This window comes from Dipodomys ordii, unplaced genomic scaffold (assembly GCF_000151885.1).
Source record: "Dipodomys ordii isolate 6190 unplaced genomic scaffold, Dord_2.0 Scaffold34, whole genome shotgun sequence".
Classification (NCBI taxonomy): domain Eukaryota; kingdom Metazoa; phylum Chordata; class Mammalia; order Rodentia; family Heteromyidae; genus Dipodomys; species Dipodomys ordii.
The window spans coordinates 15,446,702-15,466,701 of record NW_012267250.1 but is presented as its reverse complement, the minus strand read 5'-3'; the positions used below and the strand labels follow the sequence as shown (position 1 = coordinate 15,466,701).

The following is a 20,000-nucleotide window of genomic DNA, read 5'->3' as shown; positions in this document are numbered from 1 at the left end:
AGGAGAAATGAGGCCTTAGAAATGCCTGGAATAGTTGTATGTGCACTGATTGAGAGCCCACCCTTATCAATGTGTGACAAGAGGGGCTCACCTCCATTCATCTCACCTCATCTTAAAAACGTGAGATGGGGGTCTAGCTATATTACCTAAGCAGTTGTCTCTTTGGGATGGAGTCTAGCTACGTTACTCAAGCTTGTCTGGAACTTGAGTGCTCAAGTGAGCTTCACCTTAGCCTCCTGAGTGCTAGGATTACAGATGTGCACTACTGGGCCCTGTATACCTCTTCTTCTTCATGAGGGCACAAAGGAGGCATTCAAAATCAGACAAGGTTCTGACAAGGTCACCTGGAGGTCCCTGTGCCTCTGAAAGCTCTAGGCTTCTCTGTCGTTCGTTGTAAGTTCTCCCCAAGACCCACTTAGAAGATCAACACCCCTCTACCCTGTCTGTTACCCTCCCTTTCCACAAAGGGACCCCTGCAAGTTCTCTTCTACCTCTCACCCTGAGTGCTGCTCCAGCCAGCACCCTGGAACCCTGTAGTCTGGGAAGGGTACAGATTCACATGGCTTGAAAAGTAGCATGTAAAGCGCAGCTAGCCAGGCACACTGGTGGAAGGTCCTGGAGACATGTAGCTCTGGTGTGATTCCTGAGCAGGGAAGTCCAGCCCCCTGGCCCTGGACAGTGAAGGATCCCAATACCATATCAGGTAATGGGCATCAGCCAGCGCAGGCACAGTCCTGCTACTTCACTGGGAGCTTAGGTTGGGGACTGGAGATGGAGGGGGTTGACACTTATGTTTTGGCCTCGTGTCACAAGCAGAAGAGGTAGAACTCTCTGGTCAGGAGGTGAGGCCTGTTTTTGTTTAGAATGGAGATCGGAGGATCTCAGTGTGCCTCACTTGGTTCTATACTGAACCTTTTGTTGGGCCACAGGGCAGCTGTGAGGTGTGGTTACAGTGTGCCTATGGGGTGTGGGGCTGGGACTGGCCCCTACGTGCCTATATACTATGACTGGCCTCACCATTCCAAGATGCCCACCCACACATGCCAGGCTGGTGGCTGCACAGGACTGGATACCCTCACAGGCACAAGGCGATAGACAGAGCTCACAGCAGGAAGACGACACAGCATGACAGGCACATACAGACACTTGTGTTTGCTAGAGATGCATCCTGGCACAAACCCAAGGGGCAGTCTCCCAGGGTCAGAGGTCCTGGAGTACACACTATAGGCAGGGGAATTTCGATGACCAGCCAGCTGTCTTTGGGAAAGAGGCCTGAAAAAGTATCTCTGACCCAAGCCTGGCTGGCCCTTCTTTTGGTGGTGGGACAAGGCGGGACTCACTGGGGGAAACAAAGCCACAGCGGGACAGACAAGAGGGATCACAGGCATGGGGTAGAGTAGGGCAGGGAGGGGTAATGGAGAAGTGACACTCACCGGTGGCCCAGGCCTGCCGTCCAAACCTGAAGCTCCCTGGACGAAGGGCACAGTTTGACCAAAAGAAGGGGAAGAGAGGAATGGGAGGGAGAAAAAGGGGACAATGGGGAGGGGAGGGGAGAGGTGAGTAAAGCAATGACTGTGGACAGACATAAATGCTGGCAATCAAACACAATGGGAGAAATAAGCTTGGGAGGACAGGGGTGGTATTTACATGGAAACCAACGAGAACATGGAGACACTGAACACTGTGGACGCCCTGCTGAGCAGTGGGTCAGGGGGCAATGGCTGCTCTGAGCTCGGCAGCCTGCTCCCCCCTCCCCTTTGACCTTTCTCGGAAGCCCCTCTCTCAGGGAACTTTAGTGCTCTACCACAAGCAGTGTTAGAGAAACATCTGGAATCTGAGCTGTATACCCTCCCCAGATATCCTTCACATGGAAGAGACACAGGTGTGTGTAGCCTCTTCCCAGACTCCACTGCATACTTGTGGAGACTAGCTGGTGCTGCGCCAGCCTCGCTGTGGACCTCAGCACCTGGTTTGGAAATCTAGGGAGAGGTTGGCCTACTCTACTTCACCTGGGTGAGAGGAGGAGTTGGCCCCTTCATGATAATGCTAATGACCGTCTCTGGCATTTGACAGTTTGGAAAGCTTGACACAAACTCCATCCATTCATATGCTCACAGACAGGACTCTTATATTTGCAAAAGGCTTAGGAGACAGCTGACTAGACCGGGGTGTCAGCCATGTATTCCTGAGGCAAAGGGTGGACAGGCAAGGGGTGCAATTTGGCTCCATGTGTCCTGTGGCCTCCCTATCTCTACTGACTCTGACAAACACAGTCTTGCTCCAATGCCAGGCTCTGCAGCTGCTCCCATCACTCACCTAGGACAAGGGGTTGGGGGTGGGGGATAGGAATACAGATTCCAATGGGACAAACCAGGGAGGGGACAGAGGAGGTACTCTAGCCAGTAAAGACTGACTTCCTAAAAGCTGTTTCCAGCATGCCACTGGTAGCTCATGTTACTCAGGAGGCTTGATATTTGAAGCCAGCCTGGACAGAACAGTCTTAAGAGACTCTTATCTCCAATTAACCAGCAAAGACCCTAGAAGTGGAGCCATGACTCAAGTGGTAGAGTGCTAGCCTTGAGCACAAAAGTTCAGGGACAGCACCCAGACCCTGAGTTCGTGTTCCAGGACTGATACAAAACAAAAAACAAAGACCTAAAAACCTGCTTCCAACCAACCTTAAAAATAAGCCTCCAGCCACATGTCGGTGGTTCACACCTGTAATCCTAGCTACTCAGGAGGCTGAGAAGCTGAGTATTGCAGTTCAAAGCTAGCCCAGGCAGGAAAGACCGTGAGACTCTTATCTCCAATAAACCACCAGAAAACTGGAAGTGGCGCTGTGGCTCAAGTGGTAAAGCACTAGACTTGAGCTGAAGAGCTGAGGGACAGCGCACAGGCCCAGAGTTCAAGCCCCACTACCAACCAAAAAAAAAAAAAAAGCCTCCAAAATGAGCCTTAACTTCAGGACTTAAAGGTATGTGTATGGGGGGGTGGAGTGGGGTGAAAAAGCCCCAGAAGAGGAAGGGTAGAAAAACTCCTCTTCTTATGGAAAGGGAAGAAAAGGACAGTTCAACAAGTACATGTCCCTTAGTGTTAGGACACTGATTCTGACACTGACCTTGACCCTTGCTCACATGCTAGAGCTGAGGCTTTCAAAGTCTGGCTACACATTAGTATCTCCTGGGTGTTCACTATGTGACTACCCAGGCCCCACCTGGCCAATTCAGTCAGTCTGTAAGAGTGGGGCCCAGGTCTTGGTATATTTGAAGAGCTCCCAGGTGACTCCAATGTGCTCTGGTATTGAGAAACACGTCTGGAGGGCAAATGGGAGGAAGTCATTAGGAAATGCCTGGAAAACCAGGCTACATAATGGCTGCTAGTCATTCAGGTGTAGCCTAAAAATAGAAATAGAGCTCAACACCACATGCTTCCTTTTTACATCATGAATAGTGAGCTGTCTTGAGAGGTCTGGAACAGAGGGCACAAACCCAGGACTTTCAGGACTTCTGTGAGTCCCTGGCACATTTTGTCTGGTCTACAGTGATGCAATTTTAATCTAATGTAAGACAATGAGAGCTTTCCCTCTAAATTTCCGGGTGTCCAGCTGCCTTTGAAAAATCGGAAGGTTCAGAAATACTGGTCCTTTTTCCCCCAAGGCATTAGGCGGCTGAGCTGAGGCGGGGATGTACCCCATAAGAAGGGTCACATGTCTGTATGGAACCATGCTTAGTCATAATCATCTTCACTCCCTATTGTCCTCTCAAGTTCGTGTGAATTGCCTTCTATGTATACGCTTGTTTGGTGAAACTGCTTTCTTTTTTTAAATTACCTTTAAATAGTTGTACAGAGGAGTTGCCATTTAACAAGGCAGTTTATATACAATGTGTCTTGATCAATGTCACTCCTTTCAACATTCTCCACCCCCTCATGAAACAGTTTTCTGAAACTATGGAAGATATTTCTCTGCACCCATGCCTCTACCAAAAGTTGGAGAAGTAAATGTAAATGGCAGCTTGATCTTTCCCCTGGCACTTTGTATCACCTTCTAGTTGCTGGGCTATTTGCATGGCAACCCCCTAACTAAATGCTCCAGTGCTCCCCTGGGGTATGGGGCCCATGAAGGTGGATGTTGGGAGATTTGTGGCTGAAGGAGGCAGGAAGTCACTTCCCGAGGAAGGAGTACTTAGTCATTCCAGACCCAGCTTATGCCATGGAAAATGCCTGCTAAAGTCATCAGTTTTCTGTAGTCTGTCATGTGAATCAGCTTCTTAAATCCTTCAACACTGGTTGCATTAATGAGGGTGTAACTAGACCTTCTGCTTTGGCTGTGAGGTTGCTGTGATTACATTAGCCAGACCTTCCAGCCCTGCCAAGGTGGGGGAAATTGGCTTCCCATAGTCCCCTGCTCTATATGACTCCCTGGGTTCCAGACTGGCTTTGATTTGGGGACAGAAGATGACTGTCCAAAGGAGCTAAAGGGAGTCCCACTGTTAAGGTACAGATGAGTGGCCTCCAGCCTAAGTGAATTCAATATGAATTCATATGTAAATTTCATATGTGAATTCAAATGACCATCAGTAAAATGATGAGATGGAGTGTTAAAGTCTCTTCTAGCCCTTGAAAATAAAATGGAAAGAGCATCAGGAGGGTGAGGGGTGAAGAGGCCACTGAAGTGTGGGGCAAGGGGAAGCATCCAGCTGTACACCTACTTGTGGATAAGCAGATGCCCCAGGAACAGCCAGTGGCTGAGCCTGCTGGGACCACAGAATGTGGCTTGCTTCATCCCTGTGGTTTGTGCTCAAGAGGAGAGAGCTTGGATTCTCTCTGGGAAGTAAGGGGAGGATAGAGAATGTCCCATTGTCCCACTGTTCCTGAGCCTTCCATTTGCTCCAATCAGGCCCAAGCAGGCTGACCTCAGGCCCTTCTAGCCCTCCATCTGGGTATACTAGAGAAAGAGATCTCATCTTAGCCTCACACTCTCCAGCTCTAAGACCAGGCTTGGCCAGGAGCGTGAGCCTGTTTGGTCCTACCCCGGTGAGAGAGGAAGTCCACCTGATGTTCTGCACTGCTAGAAACATTAGACCAGCAAAACAGCTGCAACCTCCCTGTCCCCTGCCCAGCACCCCTGGCCTGTCAGAGCCCTGGCTGGCTCCTCACAGCCATTTTACTAGGCATGAGGTACTTACCGGTAATCCCAGAGGTCCTCGGTCTCCTTTTTCTCCCTGGACACCCTTCTCTCCTTTTGCTCCATCTAGGCCTGCTTCCCCCTGAATGGAAGGGAGATAGAAGGAGATCTCAGAAAGGGCATGGCTCAGACAACTCAAGTCTGGTGTCCTGGGGTAGTGGAGATGGAGTGGGGTGGGAGCGAGGGGCACAGGACAAGATGGGATGGAATTAGGGGACAGCACTGAGGAGCTGAGCCAGGGCTGTCAGGATGGGGATCCCACAAACTCCTGAGTCAACAGTCTGTTTCAGTTCCTTCTGGAACTCTGAACTCTCCAAAGGGAAGAGGGGGTTGAGGTGGGGACAACAGACGGAAAGTTCCAGGTGAGGCTTTTGCACAGGTGGCTGTTTGGGACACTGCAGGATTTACTGGCAACTGCCTTAGCTCCAAGCCCAGACTAGTTAGGAAAAGAAATGTCCCCAAAGTTCTCTGAAGCATGCGAGGGCAGGAAGCAAAGGTCACCATCATACCAGTTGCTCCCAGCCCCTGTGACTCTCTAACAATGCTCTAGGAGGGATTGGGAGAGCCTTGGCTCTCAATGGGGGACTCTCTAGAGGGAGAGTCCCATACTATGTCACTGGCTCTCATCTGTACTTCAGGGTGGTGACGGGTCTGAGGCCGTGAGGTGGGAAAAGGGTTTCACCATCTGCTGAGACTCTAACCTATTATCTCATGGGGTACATGGAAAGATGGTGGAATCTTGTCTCTAAAGCATGCTGCATGTCAGTGCTGGAGGTTAAAGGAATGGTAGGCCCTCATAGTGCCCTGATAGCACCATAATGGCTAGAGCATCACAGAGTGCAATTTAGAGAGAAGGATCGGCTGATGGCCTGCCCCCGCCCCCCAAGCATTATCCCCTTTTTCTGTTCTGGTTAATGTGCCCCACCCCCACCCTTGCCAGCTCCTGTCACAATGACCTCTTCTCACCTTTGGTCCAGGAACACCTTGGAGGCCCTGTATTTGGAATCAAAACAAAGTGGATTTAGAACTACATTTCCAGCTCACTTCCCTGTCCATAGGTTGGGTCATGGAAGGGCAAGGGTTTGGGGTGCAGTATGCTGTGGGAGCCTGTCCAACACAAGTGAAGGGAAATGTTGAGGAAAGTCTTGCTTGGGACTTCCTCTAGTCTTTCCAGTCAGGGGCCGACAGAAAACTCTGTGGTCCCCATCACTAACTCATAGTCTCAGGAAGAGAAGACTGAAGAAAGCGCAGAATTTAAACACATAGACATATGCAGAGAATAATCTGGTACATAGAAATTTTCAATAAACGTTGGTTACTTTCATTATTGCTACTTCTACTTCTATCAATGACAACAGGAGACACCCAGGGCCATGGGGAATCGACTGTGAATCATGAAGAGGCAAATCCCAGCATCAGTGGGTTGGGAAGACCTCTAGCTGCAATGCAAGGGGGTTTAGGGGGTCATAGTTATATAAAGCCAACCCATGGAACTGGTGTTAATACATTACTCTGTGTGTGTGTGTGTGTGTGTGTGTGTGTGTGTGTGTGTGTGTGTACTGAGGCTTGAATTCTACCCCTTGAGCCACACCTCTACTTCTAGCTTTTGGGTGGTTAATTGGAGCTATGAGCCTCACAGACTTTTTTTTTTTTGGTCGGTCATGGGGCTTGGGTGCTGTCCCTGCGCTCTTCAGTTCAAGGCGAGCGCTCTACCATTTGAGCCACAGCGCCACTTCCAGTTTTCTGGTGGTTTGTTGGAGATAAGAATCTCACGGAATTTCATGCCCAGGCTGGCTTTGAACCGCGATCCTCAGATCTCAGCCTCCTGAGTAGCTAGGATTACAGGTGTGAGCCACCAGGGCCTGGCTCTCACAGACTTTTCTACCAGGGCTGACTTTTAACTGTGATCTTTAGATCTCAGCCTCACAAGAGTAGCTAGGGTTACAGGTGTGAGCCATCAGCACCCCACCAAACATATCACTTCTATTTCAATCCAGCTTTCTTGCTGGTGGGATAGCAGAAAGAAGGAAGGAGGAGGGACAGATATCTGATGACAAAAGATTGAGTAAATCTCCTTGGCAAAGCCAGCCCTGGACTGCCAGGCCACTCTGTGGTTTCCATCCCAACAACAGGCTCTGTGATATCACTGGGACAATGTGTTTATGGTGGGTGGGAAGAGGAGCAGGGAGAGTTTGGTGACCTAAGACTGGGGTTGAGCCCAGGGACCATCATGGGGAGGAGACATGAGGGCTCTGGCACAAGGGACTGAAGTGTCAATGAGCTTTCCAAACTTACCGGAGGTCCAGGAGGTCCCTCTGGTCCTGGTGGCCCAGGAACCTAGAGGCCAAAGAGAATTCCTATTATACTCATGCAGTCTCCTCTCCTGACATGGGTCAGCGTCCAGCTGGGACAGCAAGACTACAGGAGAACAGGATTGCCAATGGAGAGCAGCCCAGCACATCCCCCATCCCCCACCCAAACAGCTTAGCCCAAGTCAGAAACTCCTTGTAATCTACTGGCCTACACAATGTTGGAAAACAAAACAAAACAACAACAATAAAGATATTAGTAGGAAATAACCTTAGAATATCTGCTCTTTCCAGATATTTCTGGACAAACAACCACAATAAAAAACATTAAGATAATCTAGTAATACTAGATGCATGCCACATTTGTACAGACTCATGATTGCCTAGAGAAGAACAAGAGCTTTTCCATAGGATGGGGGGAGGGGGCATGGGTCTTTGGTTTACCCCAGTCCCCACCACTTCCCATTATCTTTAACTAAGGCCTTCTGCATGTCAGCTCCTGGTAGGCATTTGAGTTTGAGACTTTTGGTTTAGGGGAGCACAAATTGATTATCTGGAATGGAGAGAAGGCTGAGATGTCACTGAAGAACATTTTTCAAGTCCCTCTCCTCCTGCTTGTAGCAGAAGAGACAGAGGGAATGCTAACCCTTGAGGACAGACTGGACAGTACAGGCCAAGAGTCCAGCTGCTTTCTTCTTTTACAGAGATGGTGCTTTGTAGAGTCTGTCTGTATCAGATGCACAGACATTGTTTTAGTCTATGGTGTCTGCTCCTTTCTGAGCTGGTCACCGTGCCTCAGCTTCAGGATTCCTCTAGAATGCCTTGCCTCCCAAGGATGGAGTCCTCAGGAGGTTGGCCTGGCCAGGAGCAGTGGCAGGCAGGCCAGGAAAGCAAACCCCCACAATCCCTAAGACCTGTAAGCCTTTCAGTTCCAAAATGATCTCCTTGTAGAGAACAAAATCTTCAGAAACTCCATCTTCTCATCTCCTTTTAAAAAGAAGTTAGAGCCTGGAGCCAGTAGCTTACACTTGTAATCCTAGCTGCTCAAGAGGCTGAGATCTGAGGATCATGGTTTGAAGCCAGCCCAGCCAGGAAGTCTATGAGACCCTTATCTCCAAGTAACACCAAAATAAGCCAGAAGTGGAGATGTGGGCTCAAGTGGTAGAACACTAACCTTGAGCAAAAAAGCTCAGAGATAGCACCCAGGCCCTAAGTTCAAGCCCTAGGACCAGAAAAAAAGTTAGATTGAGTACTGGTAACTCACACTTGTGATAATCATAGCTACTGAGGAGGCTGAGATCTGGTTCAAAGTTAGCTCAGGCAGACAAATCCTGGAGACTCCTATTTCTGATTAACCAGCAATAAGCTGGAAGGAGAGTAGATTAAGTGGTAGAGTGCCAGCAAAAATGCTAAGGAAAAGTGCTCTAGTATAGGGACTAGTACAGGTACACATGATACGACATGACCACACACACACACACACACACACACACACACACACACACACACACACACAAAGAGATAGAATCAGTTCCAGTCACTAAAATCGGATGGGGCTGTTGGCATAAGGAGTGGCAGTAGCAGGGAGGCCTCTGGGGAGGTTGAGGAGGGTTTGTGGCCTCTGGGCTGGTCTTGGATTGGCCAGGCCTTCCTACCAAACACTGTCTTCTTTACACTTTCCATTGAGCCTCCAAATATGCCTGGTGCCATCCATCTCCTACAAAGCTCCCCTCCCCCCAACTCCCTCTTACTCTGCTACCCTCTCCTCTTCCCTCCACTGCCATGCTTTCCAAAGAGCCCTGCCTCTCTGGAAAGAAAGCCTCCCCTACCACTTTGTGACAAACGCCTGTAAAGTCATCCAGATTGCCCAAGTGGCACATTTTCTGGGATGCTCATCTGGAGCCCTGAGTGGCAGCTGTGGGATGGTTGTTTGTTTTCCATGTCCAGACTGAAGCTCTGTGAATATTGCGGGGACATTGTTAAGTGGGAGAGTCTGTACAGATGGGGGACTTAGCACCCAGCACCGGCCATCTTGGGGCTCTGAAAGCTTCCTGTCTTCCCAGGGTCAGCCTTTCATTCCAAGCACAGAGATGCTGGCATCTTGGAGAGACTGTTGTTTTTGATGAGCTCCTTGACTAAGGATGACTTGTGACACAACAAGAAGAGTAGCTGTAACCTACCTCTGCTCCTGGATCGCCCTTTTCTCCAGCTTCTCCTTTTTCTCCCTGTGGACACAAAACACCAGAACATGAGGGCCAGCACCTGGGGGCCTTACATCGGTGATAAATCAAACTGGGGCTAGGCTGTTCCATACTGTATGCGTAGGCATAGAAATGTCATCGAGGTTGTGCAGGTAGCCAACCTGAAGGACAGGGGCCCCTGGGCAGGCACTATGGCCACCATCTTCAGGGATCTGAGGTGTTAGTGGTAGGAGGAAAGGCTGATGCTCTGGAGGATTCCTGCTGTGGACAGACCATGGGGGGACCTATCACTTGTTGATACCATGGGGCATGTGGCAAAGGTAGTGGCTGTTTCTTTCACTGAGCTTGTTATAGACCCCCATATTTATGTGCTATATGTGTGAAAGACATACAACATAAGCTATGATCAGACCACAAATGTCTCTCTCATATATGCACGTGCATGTGTGTCTGTCTTGCTAGCATGAACACGAGAGACCCATTTTATGGTCTTGGCTTTAAAAATGAAGCAAGCTTCTCTATATAAGTGCCTGCCATGAGGGGAGTTATAATGCTGGTGACCTCAGGTGGCTTTTAGGAACCGGGGCCCCAGTACTACTGTTGGCAAGAAACAAAATCCTGTCACCATCCAGTCATCCAGGAGGAGGATGCTTAGCTACTGCTATAGGACAACAAGTTAGCATCTTGATCACAAAATTTGTGAGACCCTGGACTGAGGGTCCAACCTGCTGACCCACAGGAAGCCATGTGATAACGAATAGGAGTTGTTTTAGGCTGCTAAATCTGTGGTGATTGTAGAAAATGCATGTGGTTCCAGAGCGCAGAGCCTCTAAGCAGGGAGGCCACCCCACATGCCCACGAACTGCTACCATCTTGGAGTTGTCCCACCAAGGAGCGGCCGTGTGGGGAGAAGGTACTCTCCCCACATGCCTGAGCTGGCTGAGAGTGCTGGGTCACACATGGGCCTGGTTGACCTCTGAGGCCCTACATCTGGGGGTAGAGGATGGGGTTCCAAACCTCAGAGTCCGGCACTGTTGAGCTAGTGGCACTGAAGACAGGGGCCACTGTATTTGATCTGAGAAGATGAGAACTCTGTGTGCACTCTAACATAGTTGCTGCTATCCAGAGGACCACAGGTCAGATGGTGGGCAGGTTAGTGTAGCACCACCCTAGGTTGGTAGCCCGGTGAAGGCCCTAACTTCCATGTCCTCAGTTTCCTGCTGACACCCTCAATACCCAGTCCTCTCGCCTTACTGTAAATCCCGGGAGCCCAATTGGGCCAGGCAATCCTGTAGCTCCGGGCCTCCCTTGGTCACCTGGTTCTCCTTTCTCCCCAGTTGGGCCGTCTAGACCCTACAGATCGACAAAGATCTCTGTTAGTGAAGCTCAGGTGCATCATGCGGAGCATCTGCGATTATCTATATGGCCCACAGGCGTGGTTCCCTTCCTCTAAAGCTGAGTGTAGAGGATGGTGCCCACTTCACAGATAGAAATCCCTGAGGCCCAGAGAAGGCTTCCAGGTCAAGTCAGTGGCCCAGCTGGACCAGGCCAACACCCCTCTTCTGTGCATGCAGCTCCTCCAGGAGTTGGGGTTCTAAAGACATAGTTTTCACCTCAGACTATCCTTTTCCAGCAATCTATGGGGGGTGCCCAGGGAAGGTGTCCTGAGCTCCACTTCAGGGATAAGGAAAGTGAGGTCTGCAAGGCTCAGTGACTCTCTCCAGGGAAGAGACAGGCGAGGAGAGGAGAGGACTCAGAACCCTGGAGGTGTGGGTGTAACCAAGTGAGTCCCCTCTAGACTCTCCAGCTCCAGGGAGCAGCAAGCAGCATGCAGAGATGTGACATGCGGAGGGGTGGGTGGCCCGGCCACTCACCGGTGAGCCTGCGTGTCCCATCTCCCCTTTCTCTCCCTTCTCTCCGGGGTTCCCTGGGTGTCCAGTTTCTCCCTTCATTCCTGGAGGCCCATCCTTTCCTGGGGGTCCTTGGGGACCCGCAGGACCCAGATCCCCTGGCTTGCCTCGAGGTCCCTTTAGAAAACATCAACAGTTCTTCTTAGTCACATTGATAGGGGTGGGGGAGCGGAGAGGGCGAGAGGTCAGAAAAAATGGGGAGGCTGTGGGGGGGGAGAGGTATCTGGAGGACTTCGCTTGATTGCTCAGTGAAGAGAGCTCCCTGGGCTGGCTCTGCCCCTCTTCTTGGGACCAGCAGCAAGAAACCTCTTCCACTCCCCTTCTCCTTTCTCAATGCTCCACAGCCTTCCTGCTGGGCCCTCAGAAGACCTTTTTCAGAGGCTGCCTGGAGAGATGTCATCTTACCTTTTCCCCATCATGTCCTGGAGGGCCAGGTAGTCCAATCTCCCCCTGTAGCCAGAACAACTAGAGGTGATCCTCAGAGCAGATGACAGTCATTTTTTTTAAATTACATGTCACAGTGCTACCTTGGGGCCAGGTGGCTCTCTCTAAGCTTGTCCACCTAGCCTCGGGGATTTCATTCTCAGAATTTTATTCTCACTGCTGTCCTGGGACACACATTCTTGACTTTCTTTTGTTTTTTGGGGGGGATCAGATGGTGGTTACTAGTGTTTGAACTCAGAGTATTATACTAAGCAGATAGACACTCAACTAGTTGAACAAGGACCCCCAGTCCTTTTTGCTTTATATATATATATATATAGTGGGGACTTGCATTTATGCCTGGGTCAACTTGGACAGTAATCATCTTATTTATGCTTCCTCCATGGATGAGCCCAGGACTGAGGAGAAAGGGTGGCAGGTGTGGGTAACAGGGTCCATGGGGCTTGGAAATACGTGTATAGGAGAGACCCTGGGGAGATAACAGGGTCATGGATGAGAGGTGGCCCTGGGGTTACATACTCAGGGACACAGCATCCTAGCAGGATTTTACCTTCTGGCCTGGACTCCCTGGAGCTCCGGGTGGGCCTATTTGTCCTGGAAGGCCGGGAGGCCCCTAGGAAAGAAAGGAAAGGCATCTGGAACAGCTTTCCCAGCAGGAAGGATGGCCTGTCTTATAGAGATCAGACATTCTCAAACATTTCTTCAGTAACACACACATTTTATTCTTCCAAAGAAATTAACACAGGTAACCTCAACATAGAAACATATAAGTTATTGACTGTATATGGGCTGGAATGGGGTGGGCTGAGAGCTATCTTCCCTCCCTCAGACTGAGGGGAGATAAACCTGACCTCCTCAGACAATGCCCTCTATCTCCAGGAGACAACCTGAATGCTCACCAACAAATGGCAGCATGGAATGTTCCTACCATGGCATACTACTCAGTGGGGATAAAGAACCAAGCAGCAATATGGACAAATCTCAGCACATCATATTGAGCAAAGAAGACAGTCAGCTATATACTGCATGAGTCCATTGCATGACACTAGAAAAGACACATATGATCTACATATGTGACAGAAAGCAGATCTGAAAAGGGCCAGGTGTGGGATTGATGTTGAGCAGTTGCTGTTGTGTTAGGTGCATTGGACAAGTAATTGTGAAAAATCAACAAACTCTGTACTTAAATGGATAACTAAGATTGCAGTTATTTTTCTTTTTTGTGTGTATGGATGGGGGAGGGTACTGCAGCTTGAACTCAGGGCTTTGTGCTTGCTTGGCTTGCTCTACCACTTGAACCACACCTCCAAGCCCTGCTTTTTTGCTGGTTATTTTAGGTCAGAGTCTCACAGACTTTTTTTTGTCCTGATCTGGCCTTGAGTCTTGATCCCTCAGATCTTAGCTTTCTTGAGAATGCTATAGGCATGAGCCATTGGCACCTAGCTAAAACTGATTGGAAAAGAAGAAAACAGTTTCCATTTCCCCCATATCATTTGATATAATAGTCTAGGCTAATTATGTGATTCCAGAGCAATGTCTGGGGTATACATGGTGTGCCAGTCCTCTGCATAGCTACAAAAAGTATTAAGTGAATAAAGATTTCTACAGTCTGAGGAGTATGGGAATACCTCTCTTCTCCTTTATGGAAGCTGGACTTGGTGGTGGTTGATTTAAATACAAATATTTCCTCAGAGCTTGTGGCCAGAGGCAGATGTGCAAAACGCAGCATGGAACCTTTGGGGTTTCCAAGTGTAGAATATCAGATTGGTTTTTAGAGAAGGGGCCAGAGAAAAGGAGAAAGAAACCTCTCCTCCTGCCCCCCACAGCTGTAAAGAGTCTAGAGTTACAACGTGCTCAGCTGCATAGACAGGTGCTATCAGGGCCCAGCTATGACCCACATTATGGTGGCTCTATTGGTGCTCTGTGTGGCGACTCTATTATGGCCACTCCAGTCCTTCCCTGTCAAGCTCAGCTCACCCTCTGCTCAGAATGGCCCGGAAGCCTAGCATGTGCTTTGTGGAGGTGAGAGTTCCCATCTTCACGCTCAGACTGTGCTCTCTGTGCTCAGCCCTGCATCCTGGCACTTCCCCCCGTACCCCAACAACAGGAAGTGAAAGAAGGAGACTCACCATCAAGGCCAGTGTTCGGATCTCCTGTAAAACAGCACCATGTAATTAGATAAAGAATGCGTCTGGGGCCCCATCATGGCCCCTCAAAGAAGAGCATGGAAATAGCCCTCCAGAGGTGGGCTTCCTGGCTCCCAGCCCCATGCCATACCCTCCCCCCTCAACTCCCAGATGCTGTATGTGAACATCTCCAAAAGCCAGTGCTGCTATGGCTGCCCACAGTGGACACAGACAGGGCCTGTGATGGTTGATCCAGTCAATTTGACTGGATTGCAGAGTGTTTAAGAAATAAGTAATGCACACCTCTCTGTCAATGACTGGTTTTTAGAGAAGGGGCCAGACAAAAGTAGAAGGAACCTCTCTGGGGATCATGGGGCCCCAAAGCAGGGGATGGGGTGCCAGGGTACTTCCAATAGGGCTCTCAGTTACCCATAACCAGCCAGGGAAAAGAGGTCACTTGCCTGGAGGCAGTAGGAGAGGCCAAAGGAGAGAAAACCAAGAGCAACTTTTTTTTTTCCTGGAGGTTCAGCGGAATGGCCTGGCCACAAGGCCGTGAGTTGCCAGTGTTGAAGGTCAGGGCTGAGGCCCAGTAGATCTCCAGCCTATGCGCTAGAGCCCACTCACCTGAAGAGCCTCACTGATATTTCCGTTGTAGTCCACCATCTCTCCTTTTCCAGGTTCTCCCTTGGAGCCCTAGAAGGCAGAAGAGATCTCAATGAGGAGTAGGACAAGCCTGTGGGCCTGCAGCCCACACTGGCTGCTCCTGCCTGTAATGCAGTCCAAGCAGCTGCACCTGTCAGGACTCTGGACACTCTCAGAGGATGCTCGGGGTTCCAGAACAAGTGAGCAGTCCTCACCTGAGCAGCTGGGACTAGACAGGCTTGGACAAGGCTAAGCACAATCACCAGAAGGCTGGACATGGAAGTCTCTTTCCTGTTGTTCCTCTCTCTCCCCTTTAAGACCTCAGAAGCTTCATGCTATGACTCCAGGTGAGAAACATACCTTGGGGCCAGCTGGTCCCTGCTCTCCAGCTGCTCCTGGATGCCCCTGTTGCAGGACAAAATGAATGCAATGCACTGATACAGCTAGGTGTACAAGAACTCGATGTCCCCAGATAGGCCACGTGTTAGGGACCATGGAAGGGCCATTTTAGCTAAGGTCTACAGGACACAGATCTCTTTGTCCATCACAGTGCAGATCCCTACCCTTCAGCGGGTCAAAACTCCTGCCATGCTCTGAGCCCTCTTGGTCCTAACCACTGTGTCCTTAGTGATAGTCCTTCTTCCCTGTTAGTTGTTAGTGACTCCCCTTTGTCCCTCTGGCCACCTCTCCCTAGTTCTCTCCATCACACACTTCCTTAGGCACAGAAACCCAACCCTTGCTTCTTCTGCGTTCCATTTCTGCACAGGTAGCAAGGACTCAATCCTCTTTCGCTTATTGTCTGGTGCTCAGAAATTGCCACAGAGGGATCATGTGGTGTTTTGGGGGGGCTATGGTTCCTGGTAAAGGCTTGAGCCTCCAGATAAAACATGGGGGGCCAGCTACATTAGGAAACACGCTGACAACCCAAAGTAGGCTAAGACTTGGGGTGAGGGGAGGGTGGTATCTATTGGATTGAGAGATGATGTCAGTGATGTCAACTGTGAAAAACAAACCACACATCTAGTTTTGTTCTGCGGGGGGTGGGAGTGGGGGGCACTGTTAGCATTGAAGACAAAAGAAAAATCAAGAAAGCAAAGATGCCAGGCACCAATGGCTCAAATCTGTAATCCTAGCTACTTAGGAAGCTGAGATCTGAAGATCGAGGTTTGAAGCCAGTTGATTGGAAAGTCCATGAGACTCATCTCCAATTAAACACACCAATGGCAGCAGCAGCAGCAACAACAACAACAAAACCCAAGCTAGAAGCAGAGCTGTGGCTCAAGTGATAGAGCACTAGCCTTGAGTGAAAATGCTAAGGGATAGCACCCAGGCCCTGAGTTCAAGCCCCTGGACCAGCACACACACACACACACACACACACACACACACACACACACACACAATGCTAAGGGACAGCACCCAGGCCCTGAGTTCAAGCCCCTGGACCAGCACACACACACACACACACACACACACACACAATGCTAAGGGACAGCACCCAGGCCCTGAGTTCAAGCCCCTGGACCAGCACACACATACACACACACACACACACACACACACACAGAGGAAGTAAAAAAAAAAGAGAGGGGCTGGGAAGGTGGCTCAGTGGTAGAGCACTTGCCTTGCATGCCTGAGGCCCTGGGTTCGATTCCTCAGCACCACATAAGCAAAAAGAAAAAAGCCGGAAGTGGCACTGTAGCTCAAGTGGTAGAGCGCTAGCCTTGAGCTGAAGAGCTGGGGGACAGCGCCTAGGCCCAGAGTTCAGGCCCCACGACCGGGCCCCCCCCCAAAAAAAGAGAGAGAAAGAACCCTTTGGTGTAACAGCTCTAATGACTGTGTAGTCAGCCAGCCAGCTCCAGCCATTGCCACCTCCAGGGAGCTGCCACCCCCTTGTCCTCCCTCTGCTCCCCTCTGATTTCCCACCATCTCATTACAGCCAGAATGCACGTATGGGGGACATGCAGCCCTTCATAAGGAGTAGCAGGAAGAAAGGGAGAGCCCTGTCTGCACAGATGGCTTGGGAAGCTACCAGAAGTCAGGGTTTGGCATTACTATCCAGCCTAAGTAGCCCACCCCTGGGCTAGCTTTTGTACAGTAACCTTGTCTCAGTGGACAGCTGAGGTCCAAGCCCACCAGGAAACCCTAAAGCTAGGAGTCAGGCTACTCGGTTTTGTACCCTGGGGAACAGGCCTGAAGCCCTATCTAGTCTAAGCTGGGGTTTGAACCCCCGCATGACTGCCATCCCACGGCTCTGGGCTTTTATACCTTGTCTCCTTGTCGTCCTGGGGGCCCGGCGTGGCCAGCCTCACCGGCTTCTCCCTGGGAAGAAGAGAGATGAGTTGAGAGCAGCTAAGAGGAAGATGGCCTTGCTGCGCATGTTCTGTGTGGGGACTGTGGATCTCTCTCTCCCGGCTGGTTTCCGCCAGGGCTCCCACCCAGCAGACTCTGTGGGCCTGACCTGGGTCTCTCCTCCTTCTGGAAATCCCTCTCCCACATCCAGTCCTTCCTCTTTGGAGTCCTGGGTGATGACTACTATCCACCTGCCCTGCAGCCCCAGTGTGTGGTACCTGGAATGGACTGGGTTACCTCCAGACTTCTTTTGGAGGGAGGTGCTAGCACACTTCAGACAATGCCTTACTGGATCTTGCTTGGGTGACAGAGGGGTGTGCAAAGGCCTTGGGAATCTGGGGGAGGGGGCTCCAGGAGCCTCAGGATGGGAGGGGCAGGGACAGGTAGGTGGGAGAAGGATGCTCTAAACATTGCTTATTAGGCATTTTTGCCACTTCCTTTTTACCTGCCCCCCGGCTGCTGCGAAGCCTGCACTGTATCCCTGTGGATTATGGGTCTGAGGGCAATTCTTCTGCAACCCTACTGCCCAGGCTGAGCCTGGTCCAGCAGGATTCGGTGAATGAGAGCATTGCCTCAGATTGTGGAGAATAACTCACACGTGGAGCTAAGAGAGAGAGACGCTTTATGTCCGTGCATTGCAGACGCAGAGTGAGCAACACAGGAGCATCAGCTTTGGGAAGTCCACGTCTCACCACTGCAGTTTCCAGCAAAAGGAGAAGGCAGCCAACCCACAACTACCCTATCACTGCCACCCCCAGGTGCGTCTGCATCAGAGGGCTCAGCTGATCACTGACCTGCAGCCTAGCCAAAGCCACGGTGAGGGGCCTCCTGGTTGTGCTAAGGCCCTACCTCCTTCAGTCCTTGATACCAATCCATTTTAGCCCTCCAAATCAGTGGGACAGTTCATCTGCCTGGGGAGGTATGACTCCTGTTAGCAGGAGCCTGGATCATGTGATCCTTCTAGAACCCACTGGGAAAAAACCCCCCACATGTGTGGAGTAGAGGGCTATTGAAAGCCAGCTGTCCAGCAATGAGATTCTCTGAAGGCGAGCCATAGTTAAAGGTCATGGACAAAGATTTCCCTTGCTTCTACTAATTCCTGAAAGCCATACCTTTGGCCCTGGGGGCCCAGGGAGTCCTGGGGGACCGGGTTCCCCTCTGCTTCCTCCAATGGAGTTGCCAGCATCACCTTTCTCTCCCTGAGGGTAGAAGGCAGAGTTACACATAGGATCTTTTCTTCTGTCTGAAATGATGACTCAAACTCACTACCTGACACTTTCACTCACTGGCTGGTGCCCTACCAACCGAGCCAAGTCTCCAACCCCAGGAGGATCTGGTTGATCCCTGGCTTGCTACCTGTGCCTTTCACAGCCCAGAGGCCTAGGGAGGGAAGCTGCCTCCCTTCCCTGCCCGTGGTCTTCCGGGCTCCAGACCAGAGACTTCACACCCTGCCCTAGCCTGGTCTGGCTGTAGGACTGAGGAGAACATGGTGCTGGTGACAGTGGGGAGAGGTATGGAGCTGAAGCAGGGGCCTTGAGCAGTGTCTGTCAGTGGGATGGCAAAGTTTGCAATGTGACATGCATGTTGGTGGCTGAGTGATGTTGAGCAATGCAAAGCGATGATGTGAAGCCTTGCTTGCTCCTTCACTACAGCCTGGGGTGCCCCAGGACCATCCACAGAGAGTCTGTTTTAGGCAGCTCTCCAGATTTAGTCGACCTCAAGTCTTTTTAAAGTGATTCCACTTAAAAAAAACACTTAAAATGAAATGTCTATCAAAGGCTGTGGATTTGGGGCAGGTTTTCAGAATGTGTATCAAGAAATCCAGCCAGACCATGGCTACTCTATTCTTTGAACTGGGGTATTTTTTGGACCAATCAGGGCCTATCTTCTAACACCCTCCCCTTAGTCTGATTCGGCTCCAGGCTCCCTCCCCCAGGTAAGAGAAGGACACCTACATCAGGACCCAAGGGAGGCTGAGCGAGAGGCCTCCATTCAGATTTATCCACTCTTACCTTCTGTCCCAGGAGCCCAGAGAGCCCAGGAGGGCCAGAAGCGCCCTTCTCACCCTGCAGGAAGAAGTGGAAAGGGCAGGGTTAGGGTCTGCTTCTCCAGGATGCCAGTCAATGCACCAGCCCCACCAGCTCAGTGCCTGGATTTCCTTGTCCCCCGCCTAGCTGATCTTCCTGAGGGCACAACTTCCTCCGGAACCTCTGCTCTGCCTTGGGCCACTTCACATTGGTGACAGCCACATCACTGTTCTCCTGTCCACCACAGGATGTAGCCACAAGGCCACAGGATGGCCACAGACAGGATGGCCACAGACCAAAGCAAATGCCAACAGCCTCAGGCCCTAGGGTCCTAGAAGATAAGTGAGCAGCTCTAACAGCCAGAACTTGGTGGTGGGGGGAGTGGAGTATTTTCCCCTTGTTTCCCTCTACTCTTTTCCACATCCTCATTGTCTGGCTCTCAGAAGCCCTCCTCCTCCCCCACCCTGTCTTTTCTACCCACCTCTTCCTGCCCTCTAGGAAGTGAAAAAACAGCTAACCAGAACCACCTCTTCTTTGAGGAGTAACTTGAGAAGTCTGTATCCAATTATAAGTTGGATCGTATCCCCTTACACCAAATTGGAATGTTGAAGTCCTAACTTCCGGCATGCCAGACAGTGGCCTTATTTGGAAATAGGGTCATTGCAGGTATGAGTAGTTAAGATGAGGTCAGACTAGACTAGACTGTGTCAGGCCCCTAACCCAACGTGTTGGAATCATACTAAGTTGGAGACATTTAGACACAGGTACACACACACACACACACACACACACACACACACACAC

The 20,000-nt window shown here is 50.6% G+C and overlaps 1 protein-coding gene across 1 annotated transcript in view; it reads right to left on the bottom strand.

Annotated features, from left to right (window-relative positions):
* Col13a1 (collagen, type XIII, alpha 1) overlaps positions 1–20,000 on the bottom strand; it is a 131,810-nt gene that overhangs the window by 15,790 nt on the left and 96,020 nt on the right. Inside the window, exons 21-35 of the mRNA XM_013017234.1 lie at positions 19,182–19,235; positions 18,282–18,368; positions 17,086–17,139; positions 15,178–15,222; positions 14,800–14,868; positions 14,179–14,202; positions 12,600–12,662; positions 12,011–12,055; positions 11,570–11,722; positions 10,950–11,048; positions 9,675–9,719; positions 7,481–7,522; positions 6,152–6,178; positions 5,187–5,267; positions 1,434–1,469 (exon numbers count right to left, since the gene is read on the bottom strand). Coding sequence (XP_012872688.1) covers positions 1,434–1,469; positions 5,187–5,267; positions 6,152–6,178; positions 7,481–7,522; positions 9,675–9,719; positions 10,950–11,048; positions 11,570–11,722; positions 12,011–12,055; positions 12,600–12,662; positions 14,179–14,202; positions 14,800–14,868; positions 15,178–15,222; positions 17,086–17,139; positions 18,282–18,368; positions 19,182–19,235 — 924 coding nt within the window. The remainder of the gene's footprint in view (positions 1–1,433; positions 1,470–5,186; positions 5,268–6,151; positions 6,179–7,480; positions 7,523–9,674; positions 9,720–10,949; positions 11,049–11,569; positions 11,723–12,010; positions 12,056–12,599; positions 12,663–14,178; positions 14,203–14,799; positions 14,869–15,177; positions 15,223–17,085; positions 17,140–18,281; positions 18,369–19,181; positions 19,236–20,000) is intronic.